The sequence below is a fragment of the Crocuta crocuta genome, unplaced genomic scaffold, assembly GCF_008692635.1.
Source record: "Crocuta crocuta isolate KB4526 unplaced genomic scaffold, BGI_CrCroc_1.0 scaffold68, whole genome shotgun sequence".
NCBI lineage: Eukaryota > Metazoa > Chordata > Mammalia > Carnivora > Hyaenidae > Crocuta > Crocuta crocuta.
Window position 1 is genome coordinate 88,467 of NW_027532426.1, and position 17,880 is coordinate 106,346.

Below are 17,880 nucleotides of genomic sequence, written 5' to 3' on the forward strand. Positions count from 1 at the left end.
TGGCTCAGTCTTTTACGCATCTGACTTCAGCTTAGGTTATGATCTCGCAGTTTGTGAATTCGAGCCCCGCATCAGGTTCTGTGCTGACAGCTCAGAGCCTGGAGCCTGTTTCAGATTCTGTGTCTCTCTTTCCCTCTGACCCTCCCCTGCTCACGCTCTGTCTCTCTGTCTCAAAAATAAATAAACAAAAATAATTTTTAAAAAGTCCCAGATTTACCAGATCACCAAGGATGAGGGGAGGTTCATCTTTCAGGGAAGATCTAAATTTACCAAAGTAACACCTGCAGGCTAATCTTCATTTACAGTAATTGTCAAGGCAAAAGCAATTTTTTATCAGAATACCAATTAGTTCATTTACACAAGAGGTATAATTGACTTGCCCATTTTCTTCCCATGACCAAGGTGTGGTGAGAAGCTAGCCTGAGGAGTTGTGAATCAGAATCAGCAGTTGGTCATGAGATGGATTTGACAGGGTCTTGTGCCTCCATCCAAGTGGCCAATGTGCCTCCAGGGCTGGACAACCTGGCCTTGGGCTGGGTCCTCTGTTTTAGACATGGTCGGATTGTCCTGCCAGGACAGACTGTGTAATGCCCCTTTTCTGTGCCTTCCAATGAACACATTATTTGTATATCTTAGATGCACTCTTTATGTATTTTTATATAGCAAGCTTCCTCTGGCAGGCTCGGAACTGAACTACTGTCTCAGGGTTTTCTCAACCTTGGATACATGTTAGAAACACCGGAGGAGGGGGAGGGGGCGGATTTAAAAGCTGCTAATATCTGAGCCTCACCCTCAGAGATTCTGATTTTATTGGTTTGAGGGACAGCCTGGGTATGTGGAGTTTTACAAGTTCTGCCAATGATTTAATACACAGTCAAGGTCGAGAAACTTTGCTTTAAGGCAACTGTGCATATTTCTTCTCTGGTCCATTGAATGTTGATTTTGCTCTTACAGGGTCACTTACCATGGATCAGGTGCCAAATTCAACAATGCTTCTCAAGCATTACCTTGTTGAATTCTTTAACCAGGCCTGCCAGGCAGTGAAGAGCAGTGATACAGGAGAAAACAGTCAGATATAATTCCATGAAGACCTGGGTTCAGTCCCAGCCCCACAGCTTACTAGCCAGGTGACTTGGGGGCAAGTTACCTAATCCCTCTGAATCTTAGTTTTCTCATCTGTAAAATGGGAATAATAATATCTGCTTCTCAAGGTTGTTATGAAGCAACAGATGGAAATAAGCTCACCCGTGGTAGTCTCCACCATACTGGCTCCATTTCAATGGGAAAAACAGGAAAGACTGAGACATCACTTTCCTTGAGGGTCCTTAAGAGAGGGGGAGTCTCCCCATCACATTCTGGCCTATAGACATAAGATTGCCGAGTATGAGAAACATGCCATGGACAGGTGTCTAGGATATAAGCCTCATAATCGATTTCCCTTCACAGATCTAGACATGGGGAGGAGGAATTCTACCAAACCTGCAGATACCTGCCCACAGAGTCTGAGTGGAGCAAACATGGCCAGCCATTGGCCACAGGCCACGTGTTGGAGTGGGGACACGAAGCAGGTGCCACTAAGAGGCCAGCTCACATGGATAGTGTGTATGTGTGTGTGTGGCAGTGGTCAAGTTTCTTTTAGTAGGGTCTTGTAGGTCCAAGGGTCACTGGGGGGGCCCACATCCCGAAAGTTCTCTCTCCCTCACTAGGTTCCCCCTACAATTTTGCTACTCTGACCCTTTAGATCTCTCTGGGCTATATTCCTCAGGGTCTGGTTGTTGGGTTTTGTTTTTTTTTTTTCTTATGGCTAGAAGGGTATGTTCCCAGTAAGACCATCCAACTGGGCTGCCTCAAGCCTTTTCCTGAGAGTTCCCTGCACACACACTCCTTTGGGGTGGCTGGAATTGTCCCCTCTGACCCAGTGGGGAGCCCCATCAGACACTCACCAGTTAGCAGGTAAGCCCCAGTAGCAGAGCTCCTCATGTTGACCTCAGCGTGGGGGGCACAGGTCCCCTCTCCCCATCCCTGCATGTGGAGAAGCAGAAGTAGAACAGCCAAGAGAAGCATCCCTGACTCCCTCCACCACATTTGCTTGGAGGTGAGGGAAGGGAAGCTGAGAGCATCTATACCCATCTTGGTCCAAATTTCTTCACACAAGAAGGTCAAAACAGGTTATTATCTGGGCTGAAAGGATAAAGAGACACTAAATCACTGAGCCTGGAAACAAATGGAAAGAAGCATCAGCAACTACCTTAACCAGCTCTGCCTTAACCCCTTCCCCATCTGAGCCCTTTTTACCACATCCTGCTGCTCTTCTTGAACTGAGATTGTGGCTCCTGATGGGGTTCTTGAACAAAAGGCTAAGAAAATTCTTGAAACGTCTTTGGTGCAAAAAGGTGATTTTATTAAAGCACAGGGACAGGACTTGCACAGGAAAAGGCTGCACGTTGTGCAGGGGGGGGTTGTGAGGAGTGACTGATCATATACTTTTAAGTTGTGGGGGTTAAGGGTTGCATAAGTCTCTGAAGAATTTGGAATCAAGGCTTCCAGGACCTTGAGGGGCTAGCTAGTGTTAAAGATAAGGTTACTTTTAGTCTTTAATGAAACAAAAGCATTAAAGCAGTAAGGCCACCATGATGCGTATTTCAGGTGTCTGTCAGTGGGCTGATAGGAGATTTCATTTATGTTGTTTCTCTTGCCTTTGTTTCCCTCATCAGCTCCCACGGTTTTTAGTCTTTGTATGGAGACCCCTTTGCCAGAACTTAGTTCCTTTCCAGCTTACTTGGTTGAGAATGAGGGTGCAGGCAGTTCTTGAGCGAACCACAAGATTTCCATGGTGTCTGAGCTCTGTGCCTGTCATTTCTCTCTGGTCACAAGCTGAGCTGGACCCAAATTTCTGTGCCGTCAATTACCCCCGTGCCACTGCCTGCGCTCCTCGAGGGCTAGGTCAGTGGCTTAGGCTTCCTGCTGGGGACGGAACCCCCTCTCCGCCTAACCCCACAACCCCCTTATCTAGAACAGAGACTGAGAGAAGTGAGCAAGCTATAGAAGCAGAGGCGTGGACACCACATACCCCATGGGTTTCTCTGGTCTGGAGTCACCTGAGAAAGCTTGGTCTTTGAGCCCTACCTCTTCCCCATACTCCTGCCCCCACAGTATTTTCTGGAAAATGTTCCAGTTCTTATTTATGCCCACCCACAGTCCACTCCTCAGGAAGGCCAGTGGGGATGGGAGGTCCTGGAGGCTATTGCTGGACAAGGCCAGGCGGGTCCTCCCTGGGACACCCCTGGCTCATTGGCATGTGCTGCCCTGACCAGACAGCTGACGGCCAAGCTCTTGGTGCTTTCTGATTCCTATCTTTGGTGACATTCTGGTCATTCATGCTGGCTGCTGCCCAGTAATAGAGGCCACTGTCATTCACACGTCCTGGGAACAGATGGCCCTTCACCATTCTACCCACAAAACCCCTGCACTGCTGCTGTCACTTGACCATCCTGCCCCCTCTCAAAAGCAAATGCCACATGGTTGTGTATATGGCAAGAACTCAGAGGAACATTTTTGGCAGTGTAGACAGATGACAGCAGGAAATTTTTTATTCTGATAGTGAGAAGAGGGACATAACAGGGGATAGAAGCTGAAGTAGCCACAGGAGAGGAAGGAGGAAGAGGGGGAACAAAGGGAGGAGAAGGAATGTGTTAGAACAAGGGACCATGAAGACAGAGAAGCGCCTTCCTAGGTTCTGGGACACAGGCCTAGAGGGGACCCTGCTCTGGTATTTGAGAGAGCAGCTGGTCCATAGAGGCCTCATCTTCAAATTCAAGATCCAAGGGCAGAGGAGGAGCTGGGGAGGCCCCAGCAAGCTTCTGAATGTACTTCCTGACACTGAGCCGTATGTTTAAAAACGGCCAATTTGTAAATTTTAGGTAATGTATGTTTTAGCACAATAAAAAAAAAAGAAGAAGAAGAAGAAGAAGAAAAAGAAAGGGAAAATAATGGTATAGACGCTTTGGAAACCAGCCTGCGATTCCTCAAAAGGTTAGGCACAGGATTGCTGTATGACCCAGCAATTCCACGCTGAGGTATGTATGCACTGAAGAGAAATGAAAACATATGGCCACCTAAGAGCTTGTACACGAATGTTCACAGCAGCTTTTTAAAATAATCTTTTATTTATTTATTTTAATGTTTATTTATTTTCAAGAGAGAGAGACAGAACATGAACACGGGAGGGGCAGAGAGGGAGGGAGACACAGAATTCAAAGCAGGCTCCAGGCTCTGAGCTGTCAGCACAGAGCAGGGCTCGAACACACGAACTACGAGATCATAACCTGAGCTGAAGTTAGATACTTCACCCAGGCGCCCCCACAGCAGCTCTATCCATTAAGTGGAAACAACTGAAATGTCCATCAGTGGAAGAGCGGATGAACAAAATGTGGTCCATTCATGTAGTTCATTCATGACCCAGGCTACAACATGGATGTGCCTCAGAAGCGGGATGTTACGACATGGGCCTATTTATATGAAATGTCCGGATTATAAGCAAATCTATAGTGACAGAAAGACTAGTGTTTGCCTAGAACCAGGAAGGGATTGGAGGGAAATAGGGAGTGACTGGTAACAGGTCTCGGGTTTCTTTTTTGGATGATGAAAACTCTCTGCAATTGGCTAGGGGTGACAGTTACACACTTTGTAAATATACCCAAACCCACCCACTAACTTTTACATATTAACAGGGTGGATTGAATGGTATGTGAATTGTATCTTGTTAACAAAAACAAGATTAGGGGCACCTGGCTGGCTCAGTTGGTTAGAGCATGCAACTCTTGAACTTGGGGTTGTGAGTTCAAGCCCCACATTGGGGGCAGAGCCTGCTTAAAGAACACAACAAAACAAAAAGATTAAAAAACTGTTAGAAGAAACATGAATCTTCTGGGAAAAGCTTGGCCATCAGTCTAGGCTTCACTGGCCATTCTCTCTGTAACAGGAACCCAGCAGGTCTGCGGCCAACAAAGCTAAGTTGTGTCTCTGCCCCTCCCCCACACTCAGGACATTCCCAGCAGGGAGGGGGTGTCAAGGAGGGCCATACAGAGGGGTCCTGGGGAAAGGAGAGGCAGGGAACTCAGGGGTGGAAGGAAGGAGAAGAGGGTGCCAGGCTGCCTGGTCCAGCGCCCACTGCTCCCCTCCCCACACACGCTGGCCCTGGGGCCCCTGGTCACATCCCCCATCCCAAGGACCCCTCAGTTGTGAGAGAAGCCCCCGTGGGAGAAGGCAGGGAGGTCGGGGGCACAGGCTGCAGCCTGGGGAAGGCAGGCCAGGGGGTTGACCTCACAGGTCCCAGCATCCTGGTCCCCCCGGAAATAGATGGAATCAGGAGACTCGAAGGAAGGGTCCTGGTCAAAGAAGTTGTAGGGCCGGAGGAAGAAGCCCACACCGGTCCCCACAGTCACCGTGTTGGGAACGTCTTCTGCATGTGGGATGTGCAGGAAACCAGCTGTCACCCAGGCCACCAAGTCCTGCCAAGGGAGAAGAAAGAGGATCCTGAGGCCTGGCTTTGCTCAGAACATGCCTACCTTACGGATTCAGCTCACTAGCCCAGGAAAATTATGAAATCACAAAGCTTTCTTTCTTAGTGAGTTCTAAAGACCCTCAAAGAATCTGGCTCGGGAGAGAATGAAGTGGCTCATCCTTGTTTCCCTCACCTCCCTCTCGAGCCTCCCCCTCCTTCCTCTCAGCTGACCTGCCCTGCAATGGTCTCGTTGTTGATGAAGTCACTGAAGTCCACAGTGGGAGTCCAAGGGTCATTCAGATTGTAGATGCTGGTGCTGCTGGGCTCCTCTTCCTTCCTTCGGGTCACGGCCAGCTGGTACCTACAGGAGATTTGGATTAGACCCACAAGTTCATTAACCTGTCCTACTGCCCAAAGCGACACTGGAGACGGAACACAAAGGGGAAGTGAGCACAAAGGGGAAGGTGTCACGGTGTCAAGCCTCTTTACTATTCTCTCTCCACTTGTTCTTTTTCTCTCTGTCCCATAGAGTTCCTAAGTGTGTCCAATATCTTGTATCTTACTCATCACCTGACCTGTTGTTCAGACCTCAGATAGGAAGGTCATCCTCATGCATCTGTCCAGATCTGAGCCTGTGCCCTGGATGCATGTGTGCAGACATGGCCGGATTCCCATCTGATGTCAATTTCAAGTATGTCACCTGCCTGGGTTTTAGAGCATATTCCCTCAGATCTGTGCTCTCCTTGTACCGGTTTTTCCTCCAACTTTTATTGCAAACATTTTTAACATACAGAAAAGTTCAAAGAATGGCACAGCGAACACCCATATACCCTTGACCTAGATCCCACCTCAACATTTTATTCTATTTGAGTTAGCACATAACTCTCCATTGATCCTTCCATCCAGGAGGCTGCATTTTGAGTGCCACTAAGATTGTGGCTGCAGGAATGTGTGTGTGCATGTGTGATTGTGTATGTGCACGCACACCAGTGGGAGGTGGGGGAAAGTGGCTTCTCAGCAACATGGGGTCCTTCTTACAGTCCACGTCCTCCAGTGGCTGACACCCCACCACTCACCTTCCCCAGCTGAAGGCTCTCTCCATGGAGCTGTTCCGGGGCAGCGGCTCCCCAGCAAAGCCGAGCATCTGGATGCGGTAGCCCCGCCGGTGACCCCACTTGTTGCTGTGGTTGCTGGCCAGGTACACGTAGCGGGGTGGGGTGCCTCCCAGGGGGAAGGCGGCCTGCTCCTCAGTCTCCAGCAGCTTGCGGGTCACCTGCATCCTCTGCATCTGGTGCTCGGGGCTCCAGGGTACCGCCGTGGGGACATAGGACATGTCCTCAGCCCAGACCCAGTTCTCCAGGCCTGCCGGGGTGGGGTGGAGGTGGGTGGGAGGGAGGGCTGGTCATGCAGCTGTCCTGTCCCCTCTGGATTGTGTCCCCTCCCCTCCACGCACTGCTTCAGAGTGGGGCCAAAGAGAAACCCAGAAGTGAGTGCGCCCTCTGCCTCCCTTCCTTCTCCCCAAGATATCCCCTATCCAGAGATTTGGAGAAGGTCCTGCCTGATGTCATCTCTGGTAATAATCCCAGAGGCCTTGTGACTGGGCCTCCCCTGGCCTCCTTCCAAGGACCTGCAAGGGAGGGTGCTTTCCCTGAGGTTGGAGCAGCCTGGCAGGCAATGTGCAGAAGTCAGATTCCTTCTGACCCAAGGAAAGGGTCTACGCCTCATGCGCCTCACATCTGAAGCCCTATAGCATCACTAGAACTGCCTTGTCGTGAAAACAAAAACAGCTGTACCTCACATTTATTACTCCCAAAGGAGCTCTGCACAGGCAGGCCTTGATGCTTTACTTGGACTGCAACCTTATGAAAGAGGGACCACAACTGTCCCCATTGTACAGATGGGACAATTGAAGCTTAGAGACTTAAGTAGTGTACTCTAGTTTGTCACCAAGAACATGTGGTTAGTATCACGGTAGTGCTGGGGACCCGGGTCTTACTCCGGCTCCGCACCTGCCCACACAGCAGCACACAGAGGAACGCAACATAGAATGGTCCCACCACACATGGACAGCAAAAATGCAGACCAGAGGGAAGGAAAATCAGACCCCAGGCCCAATGCTGCTGCTGGAGCTTGGGGGTATTTCCTATCATTTGAAGCTTGACAAGGAATTAAGAGCAGGGTCAAAGGCACAGTCTGTTCCCTGAACTCTGAGAATTTTGAATGATTTTATTAGAGTCTAAGTAGGTCCCATATTAGGAATCAACTTAAGTGATCTGAGGCCAAAGAGCAGTAAACCAAAACATGCCGAAACTCCCTCCATACCTTCCAAGGACCAGAAGACAGCAGAGACTGATTAAGCAAACTCTCAGTTTCCTTTTGTGGGTTCACTGCCCCTAGTCCACACCCCAGGGTTTCTACCCATAGGAGACAGTTAAAAGCCAAGAGTTCTTACTGATACATCCACACAGTGGGCTCATGTGGACAACGATAACAGTGGCAACAATGGCTAATACTCCTCGCTGTGTCAGGCACCTGTCAAAGTGCTTGAAGAGACGTCATTGCTTAGGAGCAGAACTAAAGAGAGATGTGCGTGTCAGACAGAATACATACCTAGATTTTCTAGCTAAGTCCAATGAGCGAGCCTAAAAACAATGACATCCCAGTGATAATGAGCACTCCAGGCACCTGTCTTGGTTTCTAAATAGTATCTTCCAATAAGAAGGAAACAGAACACGTTGGAGAAGTGGTTGATTCCAGGGCTGGAGCAGGGAAAATACAAGATCAAATTCAAACAACTTGTGGGGTGCCTGGGTGGCTCAGTCAGTTAAGCATCTGACTCTTGATTTCAGCTCAGGTCATGATCTCATGGGTTGTAAGTGTGGAGCCTGCTTGGGATTCTCTCCCTCTCTCTCTATCCCTTCCCTGCTCACTTTTTACCTCTCTCTCTCCCAAAATAATAATAATAATAATAATTAGCATTTAAAAAATTCTAACATTTTGCACCAGAAAGTAAAGAAGCACTCAAAAAAGGATGAAGTCACATCTAAAGGACACAGGAACCAATCTGAAGTATCTCCCAATGGCCAAAATTAGAATAGTTCAAAGACCAAAATAAATAATAGTACTGGTTATAACTCTTAGACTAAAATAAATATCCATGAATCCATGCAGTTATGAATAATTACGTATATAAATAAATGCAGAATGTGGGTAGCTCTTCCTTGTGGAGAATTCTAATTAATAAATGTATAAAGAATAAGGAAACAAATTTAAATGACCAGTAGGGAAACACTACAGTAATAACTGTTGCATTAAAAAAAATCCACCAGTAGATGCTAAACATTAGTGGGCAAGAACTTGAGAAGAAAAGAAATAGGATATTTGCATAGCATCAAAGTAATTGCCCCAAGATATTTATTAACAGCAAATGGAAAAATGTTAACTTTTACAATTGAGAAATCCAGAAGACACCATCCTAACCAAGTGCTTGAGGTCAACATCACTGGTTATAAGACATAGCAATGTCCTGTACCTCTTGATATGATGCACTGAGAAGGGCACAATGTCATTTCTGTAGTTTTCTTGTAAAAAAAAAAAAAAGGGCAATCTCAATGTAATAATGAGAAAATAACAGAGAAACCCAATTTGAAAGATATTATACAAAATAATGACCAATATTTTCCCTAGTGTCAAGGTCATGAAAGACAAGAAAAGCCTAAGAAACTGTCACAGATTGGAGGAAACTAAGGAGATAAGTCATCTAAATCAGTGCAAGATCCTGGATTAGATCCTGGAACAGAAAAAGAAAATTAGTAGAAGAACAAATGAAACTCTAATAAGGTCTGTAGTTTAGTTAATAGTATTGTAATAATATTAATTTCCCTTTTTGGTCGCCATATTGTGGTTATGTAAGATGTTAACATGAGGGGGAGCTGGGTGAAAAGTATATGGGAACTGAACAAAGTTTGCAAGTTTTCTTAAGTCTAAAATTATTTCAAAAGATAAAGGGTTTTGGGGGCACCTGGCTGGGTCTGTCCAAAGAGCATGTGACTCTCGATCTCAGGGTTGTGAGTTCGAGTCTCATGTTGGGTTTAGGGATTACTTGAATGAATGAATGAATGAATGAATGAATGAATAGATGTATAAGTTTTCTTTTTTAAAGAGAAAGTATTGGGGCGCCTGGGTGGCTCAGTCAGTTAAGTGTCCAACTTCAGCTCAGGTCATGATCTCACGGTTCATGGGTTCGAACCCCGCATCGGACTCTGTACTGACAGCTGGCTCAGAGCCTGGAGCCTATTTCAGATTCTGTATCTCCCTCTCTCTCTGACCCTCCCCTCCTCTTGCTGTCTCTCTCTCTCTCTCTCAGAAATAAATAAAACATTTCTAAAAATTTTTTAAATAAAATAAAAGAGAAAGTGTTTTAAAGTACTCATCATTAATCCTCAGTCTTACTAAGAATGCACTGTCATACCATTTTTACACTTGTATAAACTGACGTATAGAGCAGTGAGGCATAAAAATGTTTCTATCACACATATTTGTCCAAGGTGCTGCACACACTCTCCATTCCATTAGAATGTAAGCCTCTTAAGAGCGAGATGTTGTTTCTTTTGTTAAATTGCATTAATGCAGTGCTTGGCACAAATATGTATTCAGTAAACATTTGTTGCTTACATGAGTGATACGCTGTTATGTGAAAAAACAGATGTGGCAAAATATATTTACATTATGATCCAAATTTGGTAATAAGAAATTTAAATATTTATATCAGTACATCATATTTTTAGATACTATGCACTATAATAAATGTTGTAATTTATTAAATATTACAGATGCAACATTTAAAAATATTTGTTGCTTACATGAGTGTTATGCTGTTACATGAAAAAACAGATGTGGTAAAATATATGTATAATCTGATTCAAATTTGGTAATAAAAATTTTATATCAGTATATCATATTTACAGATAGTATACAATATAATAAATGTTATAATTTATTAAATATTATAGATGCAACATTTTTAAATATGGAAAAATTTCTTTTAAGTATAGAAGAATAATCTGCTAAGGGTGAAAATTTCTCAGGAATCCAATGACTTCAAGTTTATTTCATATACTTTTATATTTTTCATGTTTCATGACAATTTTTAAAGCTAGGCATGGAGATTTCAGCCCTCTCTTCTGGAATCCTTGTTTCTGCTGGGATATCTTACCTGCTACATCCAGATCCACCTTGAAATGGGCGCTGTGGGTGTGGACGGTCCCCAGCGTGTGCTCCCCAACCTGGTTCCCGTACCTTCGGGCAGCACCAAAAAGAAATGTTGAGCTGATGTAGCCAGTGGCATGGAGTCGGACTTCTATGGCCCCATTGGGGTGGAAGATCATATCCCACACATAGTCATAGTTGAGCATGGTTGAGACAGATCGGAGGACCAGCACTGTCTCTGCAAGGCCCCCAAAATAGTGGGAGTGGATATCTGAGTGGTGTCGCCTCAAGGGGAGGCCCTGGTTCTGTTCAAACACACAGATGGCATCACGTATTGTCTTAGGGGCTTGGGACTCCAGAAGGAAGTGCCAGTCCACGTAGGTGGCCAGGTAGGGGCAGTCCACCCCCCGGGTCAGGGTTGAAGAGAAGTGACCCAAGCCAAATCCACCATCTGTGTACCGGCTTCGAAGAGCAGAAGGAGAATTTCCACCATAGATGGCCAAGGCCTCTTGGAGGCTGATCTCATAAGCTAGTCGTTCTCCCCGGAAGCGGATGTCAAAGACCCTTGGGCCGCTGAAAGCTCCAAGGCCAAAGGAGAAAGTCCACAGTGAGGAGGCCACTTGACTCCCCTGGACACTGAAGCGGGGGCCCTGGGGGTAGAACTGCAGAGGAGGAGACGGACCCCGAGGCACCTGGGACTTCAGGGACCAGGACCCACCTGTGCCGTTGTCTGGGATCAGCACCACATTCACCAGGCCAGCCTCAAACTGGTCCTCCAGCTGGGCCAAACTCTCATAGTAGCGGCCTTGAAAGAACACCTTCTGGATGGTCCAGCGGGCAGGGTCCAGAGCCTTGTGGTCCACTAGCAGTTCCAACCCCACGGGGTGTAGGAAGAACCCAGCCCCTGAGATGTTGTAGTAGAGGCCAAACCAGGTGGCCCGGTCCCCTGACTGCAAACCACGGGGGGCCGTGTTCATTGCCACCAGGTTCTGTCCTTGGTGTTCATAGAAGCAGCAGTGGTGGAGGAGACCAGCGGCCTGGGGCAGCTCTCTGTCGAAGATCAGCTGGTCTATGTCCAGGTACTCTCGGAAAAGCACGGGGCGTCGGTGATAGGGCAGGGGCCCCCCGTGACGCTCCACCGTCACATCCCGCAGGTAGGAGGGGTGCGGCAGAGGCCCCACCACCAGCTCACTCACGTTGGGCTGGGGTTGTCCGCCAAAGAAGACGATGGCCAGTGCCTCCCGGGCGGGCGGGGGACTCCCCCTGTCCAGGTGGGCCAGCGCAGCAGCCTTGGGGGGCAGCTGCAGCTCCACCGAGAAGATGCAGTTGTCCGAGGGGCGGGCCTGGGCTGCGTCCACCAGGCCCGGCCCCAGCTGCTGGGTCAGGAAGCTCATCACGGCCGTCAGCTCCTCTGGGCTCAGGTCTGCAAACAGCTGGCTCTGGCCGCGGAGTGTCCAGGGCTGGGCACTGGGGGATACAGAGGGGCAGCGGGGAGGCTGGCCTGGTTCACATTCCCTCTCCAATCTTTTTTCACTCCCACCATCACCCATGCCTGTCACCAGAACACTACACAGGGACAAAATAATGAAGATAGCCATAGTTAAATCTCCTGGACTGTCCTTAGGCTCCTGAATCGGAGAATTCAGAATGCAGAATGGGAAACAGAAAGATAAAAGACAGGACCTGGGAGCAGGATGCCTCTATGAGTCTCTGGCGGTTCCTGGTCTCTGAGTGGAGTTGTTGGGCAAGAGGCATGATGGGCACATTGAAGATAAGCAGCCAAGTGGAAATGGNTGGATGGGACCAGGAGTCAGGCCAGGCTTGGGAGGTGGGGCTGAGGTAGGAACCTGGACTTTAAGTGGCCGATGTAAGCCTCTGTGCTCCTGTTCCAAATCAAACACTAAGGGTCAAGGCTGGGGAGCCAAGCGGGTGGAAGGGTAGGTTTTGGAGATAACACAGGTGGAGGCAAGAGGAAGTAATGGGGACAGAAAGGGACAGTCCTTGGGCTCTCCCTCCACCCTCCAGATGGAACCTTTCTTCTGGCTATAAGGCTGCAATCAAAATTCACCTGCCCGGACCTCTCTGGCTGGATTTCCCGCTTCTCTCCAGGCTCTGCTTCTCATCACTCTCTCCTACTCCCCACCAGACATCAACTGGAACCCCATGAGCAAGCATGGGAGTAATGCTGAGGACACAAAACACCTAGGAGGAGCTGGGGGTGCTGAAGGGCGGAGCCAGATCAACCTTGTGGAGGCTCCGAGCACCCTAATTCACTGGAAGGAGGTACACAGAGTGTGCAACCGGTCAGAAGTGGGGGCAGTGGGGGTACGTGCAGAGTGTAACAGAGATCCCCCGTCCCCCCTTTGAGCAGGACTGACAGGCCAGGTCAGAGGTCAGGGGACTGGAAACACTGGCTGTGGAGTTAGCTTGGCAGCCCAGAGCCCTGAACCCCAGGAAGCCCTCCTCCAAAAGTTGTAGAGGCAGAGAGCAAAGCCACCTCCATTCTCTTCCAGGTGATGTGCAGGAGGCCACCGTCGCCTGGGCAGTCAGGTCCTGAAGGGAACAAGGAAGAGGCTGAAGGTTCCAGGGAGGGGAGATGCTCCCCTCGTGAGCCTGGAGGAGAATCCTTTCCAGCATGGACCTCCCCAGGAAGATTTCCCCAGAAACAGACATTAGACTGACCTTGCGGAAAGAAAGCGTTCACCGGGCAGAGAAGTCAAAGGAAACAGAAGGTACAAAGGTAGAGAAACGTGAAACAGCTCAGCATGGGCAGGGAATGGCCAAAAGGTCATTGTATTGGTGTGAGGTGGGGACAGAATGGGGGCAGAAGAGGTGAGATCGGGAAGTTTTGTCTGGTACATGTTTTAGGCAAGGCAGTAATTATGGGTAGACGGTGAGGCATCTTGGAGCCTGGGAGAGTTAAACCAGGTAAACTGATACCGAAAAGGTCAGATTATCCAGAAACATTTATATATCCAGCTGTAGTTTTGTTTTGGTTTTGGTTTTTAAAGACTTTATTTTTAAGTAATCTCCATACCCAACGTGAGGCTCGAATTCACAGCCCCAAGATCAAGAGGTGCAGGCTCCCAGGGCCCTGCATCCAGTTGTATTTTGATATGGAAACTCAAATGATGTTCCTTTCCCTTGTTCTTTAAAGAGGTAGGAGTAGAGACGCTCTCTCCAAAATGGTGAGAAAGTCAGGGTCCTCCATCCCAAAATATCCCCCCTCCCCAGTGAAGAAAGCCCTTGGGGTCCTCAAGGAAAATAGGAACTGATTTTTTTTCATTTTGTCATTTTTTAACGTTTTATTTTATTTTTTGAGAGATAGAGACAGAGCATGAGCAGGGGAGGGGGAGAGAGAGAAGGAGGCACACAATCCAAAGCAGGCTCCAGGCTCTGAGCTGTCAGCACAGAGCCCGATGCGGGGATCGAACCCACGAACTGCAAGATCATGACCTGAGCCAAAGTCAGTCGCTCAGCCGACTGAGCCACGCAGGCGTCCCAGAACTGATTTTTCATTTGCTGATCTGGTTTTCATACTCTGCAGAAGCTCTTTCTGGAAGAAAGTATTTAAAAATTTTTTAACTTAAAAAAGTTTTGAAAACATTTTGATGAACACACACAAAACATTTGGTAAACACATATGGAAAGCATAAAGGAACATACTGTGACAAATCCACTCCCCTTTCATCCTTCAAGTCTGCTCCACAGTCCCCTCTCCAAAACAAGTGCTTTAACCTGTATCTCATGGGTCATCCGGGGCTGTTGCTGGATGAGAGAAAAAGGAGAAAATAGGAGATTTTTGCACAGGAAAGTGAGTGTGTGCCAAAATTTTGCACAGGAAAGTGAGTGTGTGCCAACCCCCAGGGCAGGGCCTTCCTCCATTCTCCACCCAGCAAGACTGGCCGCAGAGCCACAGAAAGTGAACATAATAGCAGTGACCACTGTCACCTGAAAACTGACCGTCCTCCTCCCCACCCCACCCCCAAATCTCAGACTAGAGTTTTCCCTAACCCTGAAGATGAGAACCCCCCACAAGCATCTCCGTGATTGAATTTCCTGCCAATCAGGTACAAGGGCACTGAGCTTGTTATCTGATATAGAAACATTAAGAAACATGACATTTCATACCTACCCTTAGTGTTGGAGAGTAGAATCCACATCCAGTGCTCCCATCAACTGAGCAGTGACACGGAGACGACCGACTGGAGGCCTTGCAGTCAAGACAGAGACAACAGTATTACCACCACAAAGGCAGAAAGGCGTCATTGGAAATGGCCCGAGTGACCCATAGGATAAGAGGAAACAGAACCTAATGTCAAGGCCTAAGCCCTGGCCACAGGCAAACTGTAACCGCGGGAACTCGGGTCCAAGCTCTTTGGTAGGTTATAGTCTCAGCTCCCAGCTAAGAACACACCATTAGGATGGCTCACATTTCTTTGTCCTGACCTGTGTTACCAAGCAGAGGTCAAGAATGTTCGCTCTAAGGGCGCCTGGATACCTCAGTTGATTAAGCGTCTGACTTTAGCTCAGGTTATGATCTCACGGCTTGCGGGTTTGAGCCCTGCGTCGGGCTCTGTGTGGACAGCTCGGAGCCTGGAGCCTGCTTCTGATTCTGCGTCTCCCTCTCTCTCTGTCCCTCCCCCACTCACATTCTGTATCTCTCTCTCTGTCTTTCAAAAATAAATAAACATTTAAAAAAAAAAGAATGTTGGCTCCAGTAAGGTATCACAGGGCTCTCATGTGGGGAGGTGGGTCATGACTGGGGGCGAGCCCTTTGCCTTGGCTGGTGGGGAAGCAGGTATATAAAAGATGCCACCCAACCATCTTCCCTAAGTGTCTTGCTGTCACACTGCTCCCTCTGATATCTCTTCACAATTGTCACAAAACGTGTCCCTTTGGGAAATTACTCAGGAGATAGGACCAAGGTGCTTCATTAGGTCTTATTTCCCTTTGAATAAGCTTGACCCCAGCCTCTGTGAATAGGATGAGCTTATTCCTTGGACCCACCACCACCCCAACCCCCACCTTCAGGTTGAAGACTGGGCTCCAGAACGAGCTGTGTCTCAGCAGAGCTGCAGCTTCAGAGGCCCTGTGCAGTCATCTGGGCCACCCTGTGCACACACGTCATGCTCCATGCAGGTCTGCATTGCAGGGAGACAGTGTGGAGGTGTGGAGCAGCGCGTGAGTGTGGGGCGGACTAGAGGCGGAGGGCCAGGATGAGGCCGGTGACCTCAAGGACAGAGAAGAAGGAATAAATCTAAGATGGTTAAGGGTAGAGGTGGCCAGAATGGGTGCCTGACTGGGAGCGGGTAGGCAAAGAACACAGTGTCTTTAGGTGATACAAAAGCTTCCTGTGACTGGCTGGGTGATGGGGCTTTTCGCCAGAGAGCACATACATGAAGGGTGGCAAGTTTAAGGGGGAACCGACAAGGCTGAGTTTGAGGTGTTCATGGGAAGTCCCGGCATAGATGCCTAGAAACAGGGTTGGCTCTATGGGTCTGGAGCATAGGAGAGATGTTTTAGGCTAGAAATAGAGATTTCAGCCAACAACAGTATTAGCAGTTAAAGTAAGAGAAGCTGAGGTCACCCAGGGAAGACTTCGGGACAGAGAAGAGAGGACGCCCTAGATAGCCTCCTGGAAAATGCCTACGTTTGGGCCTATGTGGGCCGGTGGGGGAGCAGCATAGAAGACTGAGAAACAGCAAATAGGGACAAGGAGGGGTCGGAATGTGGGGAAGTCAAGACAGGCGAGAATTTCAAAAAGGGAGTAGGTGGTGTTGTCAAATGCCACCGAGAGGTCCAGAAAGTAGGCGCCTGGAAAGGCCCATTGATTCTGCATTTAGAAGTCACTGGTGACCTTTGTCAGAGCAGTGGCTGTGGTTGTAGGCCGGCAGAGGGAGGGCAGTGGGTTGGCAGTTGGCTGGGGGAGCACAGGAAGCAGACCCAAGAAGGCTAGAATACTCCTTGGAGGAAGGGGTTTTGCGAAGGCACAGACTAAGAGAGAGAAGAACCCCATCCGGATGATGCAGGGTCACTGGGAAGGCTTAGCAAGATGAGAGTGGAGAAGAAGAACCAGTCAAGAGGGAAAGATGGAAGATACAGGCAGAGGAGTGGATAACTGAAGGAGAACTTTCTGGAAGCAGCCCGATGGGTGGGGTCCCTCTTAAACAGGTAAAGGCTGTGGAATTAATGACCCCATCCTCATCACCAGTCAAAGAAGCTGCCTCGCGGGCACCAAGTACCTTTTCTTTAATAGGGGTTTAATTTTTTTCAAACCCGCTTTATATTGTGTAGAGTCTGGAAGGATGATTTAACCAATTATCACATAATGGCACGGACTATAGAAGAGCCTGACTGTTGGGTGGAATTTTTCTTCAATCAGCATCTGACTTTCTGATCTGTTAAGTGTTCATTAAATACAATGCTCTTCCGTTCAGGAGGAAAAAGACCAGGCATCGGCCAGAGATCCCTCCTCACTTTCCCAGCAACCTGAGCAGGTGAGGGAGGAAGAAGGGAGGAAGGAAGCATCCAGATGTGGGGTTCTGATTAGGGCAGCTCAGAAATGGCCTCAGCGGGCCAGACTCCCCACAGGGGTCCTCCTCCAGGCCCTGCAAGGTGTTCACACCGCCACCATTTCTGACTTCCAACCCGCTGTCTATGACCAGGTCTTCTGTCAACTCTGTGGTTTGCATCTGGGCCAGAGAGAATGTCCTAAAAGCCAAATTCGACACTTGTCCCTCAAATCCTTCCATGGCTCCCCTTTTCTCTTAGAGTAACAATGGCTTGCAAGAACCCCCTCATCTGTCCCCTGCTTGCCCCTCCAGGCTCTCCCTGTAGCCCACATGTCTCTCATTGAACTTGGGTACTTGGATGGTGCCACCTTGTCACCTCCTGGCCCTTGGTCATGCTGTTTCCTCACCCTGGAAAATTCTCTCCACTGTCCCCCTTGTCCCCGGTTTGGACATCATGTCCCACAGGAAGCCTTTCCCCAACCCGAGTCAGGAGCCCCTGCTAGTGTCCTCCTCGCACCTCCCTGCCACTGTCCTTTACTGGCCTCACTCACCCAAGGACAAAAAGCGTGCATCCTATTCACTGGTGTACCCTAGTGCTTTGCGTGTGCCTGGCCCTGAGAAGGCACGCTGTAAATCTTTGTTGGATACATGAAG

General features: G+C 48.5%; 1 protein-coding gene across 1 annotated transcript; it reads right to left on the reverse strand.

Annotated features, from left to right (window-relative positions):
• Window positions 1–5,234: 5,234 nt before the first annotated feature.
• On the reverse strand, window positions 5,235–12,309 carry LOC144244057 (amine oxidase [copper-containing] 3-like). The gene is made up of 4 exons (XM_077779271.1): window positions 10,719–12,309; window positions 6,580–6,865; window positions 5,735–5,864; window positions 5,235–5,510 (listed from the first exon to the last, which is right to left on the reverse strand). The coding sequence occupies exons 1-4, from the start codon at window positions 12,307–12,309 to the stop codon at window positions 5,235–5,237; spliced, it is 2,283 nt and encodes a 760-aa protein (XP_077635397.1).
• Window positions 12,310–17,880: the final 5,571 nt, after the last annotated feature.